Source organism: Psittacula echo (genome assembly GCF_963264785.1).
Source record: "Psittacula echo genome assembly, chromosome: 5".
NCBI classification, from domain to species: domain Eukaryota; kingdom Metazoa; phylum Chordata; class Aves; order Psittaciformes; family Psittacidae; genus Psittacula; species Psittacula echo.
In genome coordinates this window covers 81158871-81175369 of record NC_137739.1, presented here as the reverse complement: position 1 = coordinate 81175369, position 16499 = coordinate 81158871, and the positions used below count along the sequence as shown (strand labels likewise).

Genomic DNA, 16499 nt, shown 5'->3' with positions numbered 1-16499 from the left:
GAACGGAAATCAGTGGCATAAGCGTCTTGCGATCACTAAATACAGATTATACTCACAGTGAACAAAACTGCATAGTAATTTATGAAATGAAAGATGACCACGCCAGTCAGTGAATGATATGGGAGCCCATTTGCTAAATCAGTATGTGCAAACGTACAAAAAGATGCAACATTCCTCTCCCATTTCTTCAGCTACAGAGAGATTTCTAGAGCTTCAAACACGAGCTCACCTGCTCAGCCCAGCTCCTGTCCTTTTATACTACAGTTCAGACAGAAAACAAAATAAAAGTGATCTCACTGCATATTCGACAACGGAATTGTTGTACCAGTGAAGTGCAAGGTAACTGAAAGTTGTTGATAAATGAATACGTAAATATCAGAGGGAAACAGTGAGAACAGTTTTTGTATCAATGAGGCATACATTTGCTAGTCTTAATCCGGTAGTTTTGTTGGTAAGAAGCATTTTGATGTCCTTGGAAATCACCAGTGAATGCGAGTTTTCATGGCAACTGTTGTTCTAAATTCAGAATGCACTTCAAATAGGTTTTAGAGAAGACTGACAGAATTAATGTTTGCCTTTAAAGAGTTTCATATTCAGGTTTAAAAACTGAAAGAATCAAAATAAGGAGAATGGTCTTAACTGAATACCCAAGAATATCCAAGAAACAGAATACCCAAAAAATACACCAAAGCCAACTATTTATATCACCAGGGAAGGATTATAGCAAAAGTTACAAAAAAGTCTTTGAAATAAGAGCAATATTGGAGTTCATTGGTATTCCATGTTTAGATGTTATGGTGCTGCTCAGTGCACTCCTACATACTCTAAGAACTTTAGAAAACTAGAACAATGACATTTAAATCTAGATCACTATTTGTGATTCTACCATCTCTCATACAATCAGCAGAAAAACAAACAAAAAGAAATCATACACCACCACGCTCTCAAGACATTAATGACATTAATTTGAAAACCTCCCCTTGGAAGCCTTATTTAAATGACACAGAAGAACCCAAATGGCAAAAGGTGGAGAAATTTAGAGTGCTGACAACTTCAAACTGCCATGCAGAAACGAAGTTTTCTGGGAAAGTATTTTTACCCATCACATTACAAGTTCTCTCACGTATATTATGGTTGAAATCCAGAAAACAGAACAATAAACATTTAGAAATGAAGCACAGTCACTTATCATTGAGAGAGAGTTCAATCACAATGTGCTATTCACTACTGAAGGACAAAGAAACAGACTTAGCCATCTTCCCCCTCCCCTCTTCTGCTCTAACTGGCACTGAACGTGCCCCCCAAAACACACAGGTTCATTTATGTAGGCAGAGCTCCAAACAATAGTGACAGAGGATGAAGAGTGGAAAATTCCTCAAATATGCGCAAACAAGCTTATTTCTGATTCTAAACTTGCTACTTTTTGGGCCTTGATTTCAGTCCAGTGATAGCTTTGAAGGTCGTCTACTTCACTGAAGTCTCTGTCTCTTGTATAACTTGCAGAGCTACACTATAACTATCTAACAATATTTTTATGTTGGGGTCTTGGGGAAAAACCTCAGAACACAAACTGTAAAACAAAACACAACCTAGCCAAATGGTGTAGCCCTAGACCTCTTAAGATAAACAATGTTAAGAGAGAACAAATTCATTAGATAAAGTGCAGTTCTGGCAATGCAAAAAGCACAGACTTTATTTTTTGATGCAACAAGCAAGATGGTAATTCCCCCATGCACTTTCTATCCCACACTTCTTTTAAGAGTTTATTAAGGAAAACTCTTATTAAATCCCAGGACATAGCTGGATGAAGGCTCTTTCTGTACAACTGAATGTTTGTTGCACCTGTTGCTGCAGATTACTAAAGGCCTGGCACCATTTCCACTCCAATGTTATGCCACAAACCCTGACCTATTCAAAAGCTTTACTAAGCTTTGGAAAAGAACCTAGAGAGAAAGAAAAGGAGGCTTTTCCATAGCAACACCATTCAGGTATATTCTCAAGGCGTGGAAAAGACAAAAATGTGGTATGTGCCCTGAAGCAGAGCATTGGAAAGCTTGTCCCTGTTGCAACATGTGAAATAATTACAAGTCCTCAAAAAAGTGGAAATATTTCTGAACGTGGGTGTTCAGTAGTAATAGTATAATTTGGTGTTCCTTTTGGGGAAAAGAAAAAAAATAAAGCAAAACATACAATGTGAGATTTTTGTTTCAATGTGTCAGCAATACATCCAAGCTAGAGAATCCATTGTGTCTGAGCTACAGAATACACTTGAGAGTGTATTATTTGCTGCCACCCTCCTTTCCTTTTCCAAAGCACTGCCCAAAGTAAGAGTTTTCACTAAAAATCAAGAGACTCAGAGCAGTTGCCAGTTGAACCCAAAGAAGATCTGATTTGTTTCTTGGCTCCTAGCAATCTCCTCTATGATGCAGTGTTGCTGCCATAGCAGATGGAGCTTCCGGTAGCGCTCCCAACATAAGTGCAGGGGATTGCCTCTTCTTCATGGAAGAAAAAAGGAGAATATCCAATAAGCATATCAGAATAGCAACTGAGAAACTATTCCAATTCACAGTATAGCATTAAAACTCTTAACCATAGCCAGAATATATAAAATACTTGTATGAACACCCAATTCCAACAAGTCTCCTGGGAATGAAAAAAATTCAACACGCGACAAGCAGTGACCTGCCATTTCCAAGATGACATTTCAGCAATGGCAGTTGTACATTTGTGATGAAAAGCAGCATACAAAATATTCTTGAGAAAAGTAAAGGAGTTTAATAGTACCAAAAAACCATGTTTTTCCATTATGAATGAGCTATTTATGACTGGAAACTACCATCAGAAATCTGAAGTTAAACAAGTTCACCAGGTTAAAGATACATATTACATATTTGGGTGACCTGGTTTAGTGTGAGGTGTCCCTGCCCATGGCAGGGGGGTTGGAACTAGATGAACTTAAGGTCCTCTCCAACCCTAACTATTCTATGATTCTATGATTACAGTGCTGTAAATGGAACGAGGAATAATATGTTGTCTAATGGGTATAAGAAAGAAAAAGATATCAAAATGGAAATGTAGAAAAGAAAGTCAAACATTTACTTACTTCAGTCCTGGATCTGTTTCTCCATATTCATCCAAGTAGGGAGCAGGATATAAGCAGCCTCTTGTTTTACCTTCAATGAGGACAACTTTGCATTCCCTGATTCTTAAGGGAAAAAATAGCTACATTTAAAATACAAGACAACTCCCAGCAGGTTCTTAACTTTTTGGTGAGCTTATTTTAGGTCAAAGCAATGTTTCTTCACCTTGGACAAAAAGAATCAAGTGTTTTGACAATGTTGTGAATTTTGACTTTCAAGTCTTTCAATTTAACACATTAAATCCTGGCTAACTACTTACTTGAGAAACATACAAACTCCAGCTCCACATTGAAGAGCATGAGAAGTACAGGCTCCCAACTCCTCCCCATCAACCAGTTCCTGGCAGCATGTATTTTGGGAACATAACATAGCCCCACAGAATAAACACAATACTGGATGTTTCTGTTCATCATCGTAAGACCGCGGGCATCTAGAAGAAGCGTAACCAGAATGTTACTGCAGGACTTAAAGCTTTAAAATAAATGTTAACTACAGATAATGTTCCTTAAAAAACAAAAGCCTCCAAAAAAACCAACCAACAAAAAAAACTCTAAGACATACTATGTCATAATCATGTTTCATGTATCTGCCTCCTTTGGCTATGTTTTTACACTGCTTGAAATACATCATCTGCAAGATACCTGCTTTGAGCAGTTGGTTGGACATGCTCAAGTCCCTTCTAACCTGAGTTATCGTATGATTCACTCTTCCTGGCATAAAACTGTGCCAACCTTCTGGGCCTGTTGTGCCCAGTGCAAAAAATAATTTTCAGGCTGATGGCCAAACCAAATGCATATTGCACTGCTGAAAAATGACCAGCAGATTAAACTATAATGGTTTCATATGCTATCTTATTTAACACATGTGACTTCATTCAGTAAGCTGTTGTTTCAGATTTAAAATTGAAATGTGCTAGTATTGACCAGCATAACCATAACAGTGCCTTCACTTCCGTAAAATGATTTATATACATAGTTTTAACACCAGTTACACTAACTGCAAGAACATAGAAGTGACCAAGAGTCACAAAATACCTATGAAGACAACTATATCTCTCACATCTTACCTAAACTGAGAGGCTTGGTTCAGAAGGCAGCTATAGTCTTCAGGAAGCTCTATTAAGCTATTTCTTTTCCTAGGATACCTGGGTGAGAACGAACTATTATGAGAATAATAAAGATTGAAGCAAAAACCAGAACAGACAGCTACAAATTTCTGCTTAGCTTTCAATCCTTCCTACAAACTCGTGCAATTCTAGAGCAGTTCTTCAGTTCTAGAAGCCCAAGTGAGAGGCTCCACAGTGGAGCTTCAGCATTTCTATATTCCAGCAAAGGTGATGAAATTAAATTTCATCAATTAGTAACCTCCATGTATAAATTTCAAACTTCAGTTAGCTTTTGTTTTATCCTAGAGCAAGCTAGACAAATTGTCTAACCACGTTGTACATTCTCTATGAAGAATCAAGAATGAGGACACACAACCATTTAAAGAGTTCCTTTAGAGAGAAACAATAAGCACTTCATTCTTTTAACAGTTTAAGTTAAAAACAGAAGAAAAAACAATAAAATCAATCTTACCTTATTGCAATACTTTTCCCCTTCAAAGAACTTAACACCACTGGGTCAGTAAACCACCTATTTCAAACAAGCATTTGCAGATTACAATGTTTGATAATAATGTACATTTAGAATCACTAAACTAGTAAGCAATAAGCAAACAGAACACAGATAAAGCACTGATAGTTTAGCTAAAACTTCACAAGGAGAAACAGCTATTCTTTACAGTTTTGCTTCAGGAAAAGAATTTAAGCTTGTATACAGGAGGAAAAACCTATGTGAAAGCAATGCCTAAATTTATCTACATGCACATGAAAACCCAGAGTTAAGACAAAGTTAAAAAACGCAAGCAGTCTTCAACTCATTTAAATTCTCAAAGAGGGATACAATACACAGCGCTTTTTGGAACAGATCAGCTGAAAGCCGCAGTGTAAGAAAATATTATACATTACTATTTATTGTTTTTATTTAATAACCATCACCCAATAGTTATTTTACAATGCTTTACTGCATGTTATATGCTTGCTTAGAATGGCCAAATGTGTCTACCAAAGCAATGGTAGTTACAGGCAAGTTGCTTAACAGATGAATTGGTATCTAAGGTATCTTTTATGTTATTTCTACAAAGAGGATGAGAAAGGAGAGAACTGTAGCAGATGGTCAATCTAGCATGCTTCATTTAACACATTTCTCAACCACCATCAAATTCAGTCTTCCGAAATAAGATTCTTTCAAAAAAACATATGGGAACTTGCATGATGATTTGACAACTGTTACTATTAAATATGTAGCTTCCCACTTGAAACCCCCATCTTCTGACTGGGAGCACTACAATTTGTTAGCCCTGCCTCTAGTGACTATTTTCTAACGTTCACAAGCACCTATCCTCTGTGGTCTCTTGTAGACACTGTTGTGTTTTTGAGCAAACATGTGGGAACATATAAGAAAAGTTTACTTAATAATTTGTGAAAATGCTATTAGTTTATAAGTAATTATGTATACTACAAATGCAATTAATTACATAAAAATTGATGTAGGGAATTTTTTAAGTGAGCTGGACTTAAAAATTGACTCAAACTTAGAGTCAGGTAAGTTTGACAACAGGTCAACATGCCAAACAACAGGTCAAAACCAGGTTAACATGTCAACAACAGGTCAAAATGTCCCTAAATTGAAAGAATCTAGACAACAAAACACAGCTTAATAAAAACTCAGGAAAAGCTAGTGTGAGCCAGAAAATTGTGTCAAGAACCAGGAATGATAATTAATGTAACCAAGTGCTCAGTCATATTAAATATATGGAGACATGCTCCAACATAATATAGCAGAATTGTTCTCAGTTAGTGTGTGTGTGTGTCTTTATTCTTGCTTGTGATTTTAAATGATTAATTTGATCAATTATTTCTTTACTGCTAGATTGCAATGTTCATAATACTCAAATTGTACCTTTTAGCCATTAAGCTGACTTTGACATTCATCAGCCTATTTTGGAAAGCTGGAGAAGAAATAGTACAAAGCCTCGCCCTGCCAGCTACGTAGTTTTCCATGTTCTCATTTTATAGCTCATGCAATCAACATTTTTTTCTGTAGACAGATTAAAAATAGGCCAATGAAGTAAGTGTTATACCACACAGGCAAAGGTTTATGGTAACTCTGAAGTGCTTTAAGAGACTCACTATACCTGAGCACATCAAACAAATGTTTAGAAATCTACCAAGAATTTAAAAGCTCAATCATTTATAAACAAAATTTGATACGGAATTCCCATAGAAGGCCATCGCAAACGTGGCCCGCCCAGTCTCAACTGGTACCTTTGAAGCAGTGGATTTACTGTGTCCCAGTATTCCTGGAAAAGCAGAAACAAGTTGGTAGGTAGAGAGAGGTAACTACAAAGTGCCTTGAACTGCCCTTCTTCAGAAACTGCAAAAGAAAAAGAAAACATGAGCAACTGTTAAGGTGCTTCACTGCTGCTGAATAATGCAGTCAAAACTAGAAATCTCCTGGTCCCTTTTCCACTAAATAATACCTATCTTACAGCTTCAGCACAGCTCCTTGCTTGGATGTAATTCCCTGACTTAATGAGAGGTATAATAATTTGCATTAGCTTGAGGATATGCTTTAGGCTTAAACTTAAAAATTACTTAGCAATGTATGTCAAGTCATGCGTAAGCCACTGTAATAACAGAATTCCTTGCTAAAATTATTTCATAATATGTAATGCATGTTAGTGCAATAGATTTCTGTACTAACCACAGTTTAGCTTTTCACTATCTTTTCTGCCTGCAATGATACTAAATTTTGCTACGATCAAGTCACTGCTAGCATACTACATAAAGCTGGGCTAATTTAATAGTTTGCTGGGTGGCTGTTTGTTGGCTCTGCTAGAGAAAATGGCATTGCTGACTCATCAGGATGACTCCTCCCTATAGAATCAAAGTTGCCGACTAAAGGTAAGGACAATAGCATATCCCAACAAGCAGAGATTTTGGGGTTTAGGTCCTAATTAAATTCAAACTTAGCTCAGAGTTTATATAAATCAATTTAATATGCCATATTTTGTCTCAGTTGCTCATAGCAAAACAGTTCTCCTTTCCAAATAGTTGATGATTCTGTGTTTCACTGCATTTTGACAAAAGACAAAATGTTTGGGTTTGGGTTTAGTATCTGCAAAGTGTTATGATCCTTCAAGGTAGAAGATTAAGTTTTATAATGTGTTTTATTTCTACTTGGCTGTGTTTTGCTGATTTGTCTTTAAGATTTACCAACATTAGCAATTGCACAAAAAGGTTTGTTGTTGTTGTTGTTCAAAATATACTCCACAGTTTTTCAGGTGATGTAATGTAAGCCCCTAGAATCATCCTTAAATCACAGAATCTTTGTATCCACAACTACTTACTATCAATACACCATTGAGAATTTGCATATTTGCACATAACTTTTCCATGCAAAGAAGGCCGAGACAGCTTCTCATGCCTGCCCCTTCATACAAATTAGTATTTCCTTTTCTTTCCAAATCTTACTTTAATGCATTAACTGTTAAGGTAATGTGAACATTTTAAAATACCATTCTTCCAAGAAAACAGTAAACAAAGCCAACGTATAGATATAGTTGCTTTCTCATATTTACCTTGTAGTAGTTCCTCCGGTGGAGAAACTCCCAGCAAATAATGGAAAAATAAAGCAGCGGAACGAAGGTAAGGCATGATGCCTTTTTTAACACAATCCCACACAAGCCAGCCTGGAATATCCTGGCTGAAGCAACTGCAATACACAAATGAGAAATAGCTGCAGTGGCTCATAGTGTAAATCCTTCCAGTACTTTCATGTTTTGGCTAGCATTGCTAGGATGGCAGCTGTGTAAGAGCAAGAATGCTGGACCCCAAATTCTGTGAAATGCAGCCTCCAGCACCTAACTTCCAACTTCTTCTTCACCTAACACATATGTAGAATACTTAAATTAAGCCTCCAAATTATCTCAACTTACATTTATCAGAATTATAAAAAAAATACATAGCAAATACACAGACGTTATCCCCAGGTAACTCAAGATGGCCTAATTTAAACTGGGCAATACATTATCTCACAGAGTAATTGACTCTTAAAATGGTTGGGTTTGTTACAGAAAGCTAGCAGGTTTTTGAAACAGTGGAAGTTTTTCATTCAGCGCTTTGAATGCAACTCAAAAATGAGAAAACAAACAAGTAAACATACATAAATACTCTTCAGGAACAACAAAACCAACCGAATTAAAAGATTAATACTTTATGCTTCATTATGGAAGTCACAATATTAACACTCAGATCATTTAAAATGAAGCTGTACTAATCCCAACTTGACAAAAAAAATACTGGAGTGATACTCATCACAGTAATTAGTCTTGTAGTTTGTGTGATACGAGCATCTAGTCTGAATTTCATAGTAAATTTAACTCAGTATATCCCTGTTTTCTAAAAATTTTACATTTAATTAAATTCACATTTATGTGAACAGGATGTTCACACACATGTTGACCAGGACCTGCTGAGGAACAACCTGTAAAGCTAGGTTATAACATCACAGACCACTGCAAAATTATTCTGCTGTTTAAGCACAGATAGGTCAGAGTTAGGAGATGACAATGCATGCACAGTAATTAAAACACTAAAAATTTCAGAGCTGGGTTACCTAAACTTTGCTATTTAATTCTGCAGGCACATCACTACAGGGACCTGATTTTTCAAAACACACAGCATCTACAATTCTAAGCTTATGTCCCAGAAAAATTAGTCCTATTTTCTAAATACCAAATTTTAAATATTTAGAAATTTAGATTTAAAACTTTTAGACAAGTGGGTAGCATTGTCAATCCTTGAGAAACATATCTTTGCAACTAGCCTTGGTGATGATAAATCAAAGTAGATTTCTAAAGGGTGAATCCAGTTTACTTCACACACAGATACTGAAGTACTATAGAGTTTGCAGCTATACCAATTAAAAAAAAGTCTGAAAATAGGGGCATTAATGCTCAAAAAAAAAAAAAAAGCAACTGTGCTTAGCGTTACATTGCCGCCCTTTTTATAGTGGAATTATTTCCTTTTTTCTGGCTTCTATCCGTAATCAAGAGACCTTTAAAAAACCCCAAATAATCAAGGTAAATTAAAAATAACTACTAATGTTATAGTTGTGTTTCTCTACAGAATGGATGCAGGTATTTTTTCATCCTTAGACTAAGAATTCACTCTGTTGTCCACACAATGTAGCTATTTTAACTAAAAGCATTCCTTTCACCAGTTTCGTTTTTCTCAGTGTTCAGGATTATAAGAAGAAAGCATAAGGCATTGTGCTAACTCCCTGCATGAAATGAATAAGTTGTTTCCTTTTTCCTGTGTTGTTCAGGTCTATCGCTATGGATTACTATCCCTACGGATTGCCATCTTTCAGAAAACCCACAATGCTATAATGGAACTGCTACTTACCCACTGGTATACTGGCAAACCTTTCTACAGAAAGACTCTGCAGATTGTGCCTCCTCACTGTTGTCAGATGATTGAGCAGTAGGGGATTCTGCGCAGAGAAACATTCATTTCACTGTAAATGCACTTCATTTGTGACACATTTATCTTTTTTTTTTTAATTGCATTACAGAAGTATTTCCACTTTATTTTGCTTAATTCTTTCCTATTTGCTCTTTCTAACCTGACAAATGTTCTCCTAAAACTGCATGCTATAAAGAATCATCATGAATACCACCTGATTGCTCATCCCCACGTAAAACTTTCCCTTGAACTTTTGAAATTACTGTCCTACATAACTTCTTTTTAATTCCCATCATGGTGAAGAAAAAGGAAAGTAGTATCTAGGAAGCCTGTAGGTTACTGACAGTTTTTAACAATAGTATGAAATACAGAGAAAAGTGAAATTCTATCAGTTCATAGGATTCTGTATTCCAGCTCTGGGTATTTATTAGTTGAAGGGTAAAGAAAAGTTAATTTCCCAAATCCATACTAACTGTCACTGCATAGCCCAGAGTCCTGCTGCTGGGCAGAGCTTTGCTTCTCCTACAGGAAGCAAAAAGGGGGAAGTTACAACTCTGGAATGACTTGACTTGAGCAAGTACTGATACATCAATAAGTATTTTGCTTTCTTAGGTAAAGCACACAAGAAGTGACTTCATAAAATGCTCTGAAAATTAAAATAACGCTATTTATTTTTTACTAGAAAACACTTATTACTACTTAGCACTGTCATTTATTATAAGGAAGTTTATACCTGGAAGACACTGAGTCCATCATTTTTAAGCGATTGTATAAAAATGCCAGAATAATCTAATGCAAACACACCTCTACCTGTTGCTGAAGAGATGACGATTTGTGTTAGGTGTGCCAGTGTTGTCAGATGGAAGAGGTAGAGGTGGTTATAGGCTGAACTAATTGACGAAGGTTGCAAGTCTACGGCATCCTCCCAGTATAAAGATGGAAAAGATAACACAACTCCCACCTACAGTGAAAGGAAGGGTGTAAATATTAAAGTAACAAATTTGGTAATAGCTACATGGGTAATAGAAATTATCACTATACATATATGTTTAATTTCTGTGGTCAATTTAAATATGTTAATTTATCTTGCTAGTTTTAATTCACAAACTGTATAAAAATTCATTGAAAAATATAATCTGTGCTCTCCTAGCATGTAGAAAACTCAGCTTTTTTTAACAGTAGAAGAAACTACAATACGGATTTGTATTAGGAACAGAAAGAAGAGACTAAGAACAGTACAGAAGGTATGAGGCCTATTGAGACAAAGGGAAAGTGTGGGAAACAAGCTGAATGGGTGCATTTCTCAGGGTTTGGGGTTTTTTTGAGGTTTGATAGCAATGGAGATGGTAAAAAGATGACAGATTGCAAGCATAACATTTAATAGGAGTGACACAGCAAAGCCTCAAAAACTAGAACAACAGCAAAACTAAAAGTAAACATTCGTATGTAGCAGCCATATGTAATCATTTGTTTGTATGCAGTACTCATGTATAACCATTAGACTCGTGCAAGTGAATAGTTAATGCCAGACTACCTACAGGGTAAAGTACATGAAAATCCATGCTTAAGAAAAGTATTAATATGAAGAATAAAATGAAGCTGCTTACCAAAACGTGGAACATATCTACTTCTAAGAGGGATGGAGTGTCCTCTGCTTTAAAGTTTGGTAGAAGAACTATACAATAAAGATAGCAATTATGCATTTGATACATATTTTCTTCTTTTGGATTGAACTGCAATATCAGAATCTGATTTTAGAAGCCTATATCATTTCTGTGTTTTCATCCAAAAATGTCCAAGTCTCTTAACTAAGCAAGTATCTAACTGCTTACATCACTCTGCATGCCCAACCAACCAGCTGACAATTTTAATAACTATATCTTAAAAATTATGAGATAAAAATCTTTATTTCACCAGCTCTAATAAAGCCACACAGCATTAAGGGTGAAGTCCACAAATGTACCTAGGCACTGAAACACCAGATGCCTCACAGCCTAGGCCAATACAAAAGCTTGTACAACACCTAAGAATCCTATAAAATAGAAAGTAAGTCAAAGAGTGGGATTCATAAAGACCACCAAGCTAACCTAATCAGTAAGAAAATTGTTTCAAACTACCTTGTCTCAAGACAAAAATATCTTAAAACTAGGCTGCAAGCAACCTTTTGAAAGTAGTAAAAAGATGAAGTCTTACAATTAGGAGAGAGGAATACCTGTTTTGTGGCTTTATCTACCTGTTTAGCACAGAATGAGTAATTTTGAACATTGCCAGCAATAGGTTATTAGCCATCTGTAAATGTTCTAGATCTGAGTATCATTAGGCCCAGGTAATCTTGGATAGGGGATTTTTGGGGGACTTCAGCAATACAGATCTGGGTTAACAGAACTACTGATGACTTAAGCTCAAGCAATACTCCATGATTTCAGGCAACATTATAGAAATTGAAGTTAGCACTGTTGTCAGTCGTCTAACCTTTGCTTCTATGCCACATTAATGTGTGTGCCATTTTTGCAATAAAAACTTCTGCTATAAGAAAATGTAGTGAAGAAAACCAATACAATACCTCCTAGAAGACGAACCAGATGTTTCTGAATCAGGACCTGTGGCGATGTTGTTCTCTGAGCAGCTGCAAACTGGACTAATGCTTTAAGGCTACTGTGCTAGAGCGCAAGATAAAATGGTTGGACAGGAAAAAATGAAAGATGTAATAGTGAAATAAAGCTGTAAAAACATATCTACTTCTACAACCAGAAAACATATTGATAAGTGAATTTAATAGGAACTTCCATGTGCAAGTAGAAATATCATTCTTCCAAAATGCTCTTTATGTTATCAACCTAAACATTTTGAGGGCTATCCCTCAACAGAGAATGGTCTTGATGTCAACTGTTACAATGTTTTTTTAATATCTGTATGTATTTTATAGACATATAAAGCTTTTTTGTTTAAAATGGATTGCATATCTTACTTGCCCATACCTGTCTATTTTGTAGAGATCCAAATAAAGGCTTGCCCTCTGTTTCCAAGAGGTTTTCTTAAAATTAAAACACAGAAAAAATTAAGTTGCTTTGTTCTACAGGAACTAACATAGCTTTTTTGTTAGAATCCACTTAGTCAAAGATTAATTTATTTTTAGTATATCTACTTCTTGGAAAAGATCAACTTTATTCTCATAAAAGAATTATCTTTAAAAAAAAAAAATCTATTTAAATGGCAATAATAGCTTGAACCTCCTTTAGACACTCCACTAATAAAGGTAGCTCCTTGTCTAGGAAGCATTGCTACAAGCCCATACTAATGCACCCTATGACTTGATTCACAACCAGCATACTTGAAGTTATTTAGGCAGTTTTGCTTTATAATTTTATGGAAGCCTGCTCTATTTGTAAACAAAAATGAATCCAAGGAAGTGGTATGGCCTAGGATAGGTCAGACTGTCACAGTGGTCCATCTGGTTTTATAATCTTGGCCTGATGAAGCATCTGAATTTTCTAGTTCTGACATATGCCTTTAAGATCACATCTGTGATAACAGTCTGTGCATTTATACATTTGCTGGCAAACTCTCCCTGACAGCCACCAAGGTCTTTCTTTAGATAGCAAAAGAAAACAATCTGCACAACAATAAGTGCATTAACCTTAATAGAGCTGCACGGCTTCTAGTCCTCTCCTGACTCATCTGAAAAGTCTGATAAAATCCAATACTAAATAGCTGCAACCAGTTCTCATGACTACTCCTGCCTTATTAAAATATTCCCAATCCTCCTAAAAACCTTTTGAACTTTTAAGACTCTAGTTGGGTCAAGTCTGCTATCGATTTCAGGTGGACTACACTTGCACCTAACAGCATCATCAAGAAAAACTGTATACTTGGCAAATCAGATTTATGGACCTGTACAATCACATTCTCAATTCCTTCAGCATGCAATTCAGACCTCTCGTGTCTTCCTTTGCCTGGAAGCCACTACAGATTTATCAACAGCTTCACATTTATTACACAAACTTCTTTGTGTATATAGTACAGAAAGTAAATAAAACTATCTGCTAAACAGGTATATTATCCCCCAAAATGCAATCATTTTTATAGTAATTATTTTGCCTTCAAAAAGAGATTCATGGCAGAGAATGTTTGGGGTGGTTGGTTTGGTAGTTTGGTGGGTGTTTTTTTCTACCAGGTATCTGCTCAGCATTTTCAGAATGCAAAAGATCATATTTCTTCTACAAATACCATGAGAATTCTTTGAGAATAAAGACAAAAAGAAAAAATGATACAGGGAGTATCATTTCATAGATTTTAGGTATTTAGCTGCATAGGAGATGCCTACAGCTTCTTTGGCAGCATGAAGATATTCATTGAACATGCTTAATGCTACAATTACTAACGTTGAACATGGTCAGTCTCTGCTCTCTCAGATGAAACTCAATGTTGGCATTTCATCCCTTCTCTTACAAACTACCGTCTAACAAAAACATTCTATTATGTATATTGGATTAGATTTTCATTCTATTATTATATATATAATTGCATATAATATATATTGCTATACTATTATATATTGCTCTTATTTATATAGAACTATTACTTATACAAACAGATTGCATAAAATTATACAACCAAACAGTTGTAAGAACTTCCAAGTTATGAGAAGGCATAGACCCAAATTTTGCTTTACCTATACACTGGATGGTAAAAGCACACGTGCTCCATGTCATCATAGGAATCCGGTGATCAGCTTCATTTGGAGCAACTTTTAGCCCAACTCTATAAATGGTGGTGGCAAAGAGAATAAGCATCTCCTTGATACTGCTTGAGTATTTCACTCTACAAAAGGAAGCCAAGATAATTTCAATCTGCACTGTTAACAGCATTTATTACTTACTGGTCAATGACTACACAGCCCTATTCCTTCGAGTAATCTATATTCCATTAATGTATTCAAAACCAAGTGAAATCTATCCCTGGAACAGACATATAGCAGGAAAATTAAGGCATACAGGTATTAAATAATTTGTCTAGAGGCACAGGAAGTAACCCAAATCATTGGAATCATGGATTAGAAGATCCTAGCTCTGTACCAAGAACATAAGGACTACCAGACTGGATTTGACCAAGAGGATCATCTAGCTTGTATAGATCTGGTATTCAGTGCATGCTTAAGGAAAAGTATAAGTAAGCTCATTTTCAGACCGAAAAAATATGCTTTTCCTTCAACACAAATCCTGAAGTATATCTAGGTTATTTTAGGGAGATTACCATAAATTCAGAGAGGACTTGCAGTAACACTTACGAGGACTGAACTCCAAAACCAAGGATGGAATGGAATTCCAAAGCAGGGTTCCCCATTCCCTTGTTGGTGAAAGCTGGAAGATTTTCTTTCTCTCCTTCCAGAAAAACAAAAAATTAGATCAACGTTAAAATACAAAGAAGCTGTTTTTACAGTTGTTTTTACAGCAGTCTAAAAGAAGTCAGACTTTTTATTTTAAACTGGTAGGAAAATACTTGCAAACAGATGTCACCAGCCACAATGTCTTCTAACCCTCCTTCTTAATTAACATTTGCTTATATTTCCAGAAATATGAGGATTATAAGTAGTGCTTTGCTAGTAAGGAAAAAGAACTATCCTGCATTGTAAGTATGCAGAGAATATGTTGATTCTCTGTACCTTCTGTTACCTAAATGCTCATACATGCTTTTATTTTGGCCTTTTTAATTTAATTTGTCTTTTTTACTACATCACAGTAAATACAAAAGCTCAATTAACTCTGAGTGTTAGTAGGTGGCTATCCTCTCCAAGTGCACATAACTCTTCTACAGGGAAGATGGAAAGAATTTAACAGAAACCAGAAAACTGGTGAGGGCACGGTAAAATCAAGACATCAGCTCAGAAAGGACTGTGACTTATCCCCAGCTTTATGTGATATTGTCTTCACTGATAGCAAAATGTATTTTTAGTCTAAATTTTCTATCGGTATTAGTTAAAACATGTATTGGCATATTAAATAGCCCACAGAACAGCTTCAAAATTAAGATAACAAACCTTCAGCATTTTTCACACCGTAGCCCGATATCCTGACTATGATAATCTCCAGCCACCTAGCCAGTGACAGAATTTGAGCTACTGCCTCTGCTTCCTCACTGAAAACAGAAACAGAAAGCAGGTTTTTACTTTAACACTCAAAAGAATCACCTTATCTTTAAAGATGAAGGACATATTTAGATCAATACATATTAACTCAGTATTCACACAGTTTTGTTGGCTTTGTAAATTTTGAGGAAATAGTACAAAATGAATTGTTGTACGCTAAGGCTACATTAGGTAAATGAAGGCTAAATGCTAGATCTAAGTACTTTCTCATTTAATATCAGCTCTAACAAACAGCCAACCCAAAAATACTGGAGAAAAGGAAAATCTGCTAAAACCAGGATATTTGGCTGAACAGTCAAGAAAGCAACAGTCAAGAAAACATGCAGCCTTTTATACAGATTAGAGAGGTCAGCCCAAGTTTTCCTTCCAAAAATTTGAAAAGCCAGCCAGCCCCAAAGTAATTTTTACCTTTCTTTTTAATTAAAGGCTATACAATCTGGTAATTCACCTGTTTATTTTTTGAGCCTGCAATGGAACAATAGGAATCACAGTATTGCACAGAGATTTGCAAAGTGGACAGAGATACTCTCCATTCTCCAGGTCAAATATCTGTTCAACATGCAGACGTTGTCTGAAGTTCATCTGCATGGCTTCAAAGTACCTACAACGTTGAAAAGGAAGTTACTAGAACGTGGAATGGCTC

The 16499-nt window shown here is 35.8% G+C and overlaps 1 protein-coding gene across 11 annotated transcripts in view; it reads right to left on the bottom strand.

Moving 5' to 3' along the window:
- UBR1 (ubiquitin protein ligase E3 component n-recognin 1) overlaps positions 1-16499 on the bottom strand; it is a 67562-nt gene continuing 51063 nt past the window's right edge. For 7 of the 11 annotated variants that reach the window (XM_080617814.1, XM_080617808.1, XM_080617813.1 and 4 more), the window contains 16 exons: positions 16305-16457; positions 15749-15846; positions 14999-15092; positions 14384-14532; positions 12690-12745; positions 12275-12371; positions 11319-11386; positions 10516-10672; positions 9652-9739; positions 7824-7957; positions 6508-6616; positions 4718-4774; positions 4207-4299; positions 3400-3570; positions 3104-3205; positions 1-2495 (listed from right to left, as the gene is read on the bottom strand). In XM_080617814.1, coding sequence (XP_080473940.1) covers positions 2354-2495; positions 3104-3205; positions 3400-3570; positions 4207-4299; positions 4718-4774; positions 6508-6616; positions 7824-7957; positions 9652-9739; positions 10516-10672; positions 11319-11386; positions 12275-12371; positions 12690-12745; positions 14384-14532; positions 14999-15092; positions 15749-15846; positions 16305-16457 — 1768 coding nt within the window. In that variant the 3' untranslated portion in view covers positions 1-2353. The remainder of the gene's footprint in view (positions 2496-3103; positions 3206-3399; positions 3571-4206; positions 4300-4717; positions 4775-6507; positions 6617-7823; positions 7958-9651; positions 9740-10515; positions 10673-11318; positions 11387-12274; positions 12372-12689; positions 12746-14383; positions 14533-14998; positions 15093-15748; positions 15847-16304; positions 16458-16499) is intronic. The other 4 variants (XM_080617810.1, XM_080617815.1, XM_080617812.1 and 1 more) reach the window with 3 other exon arrangements.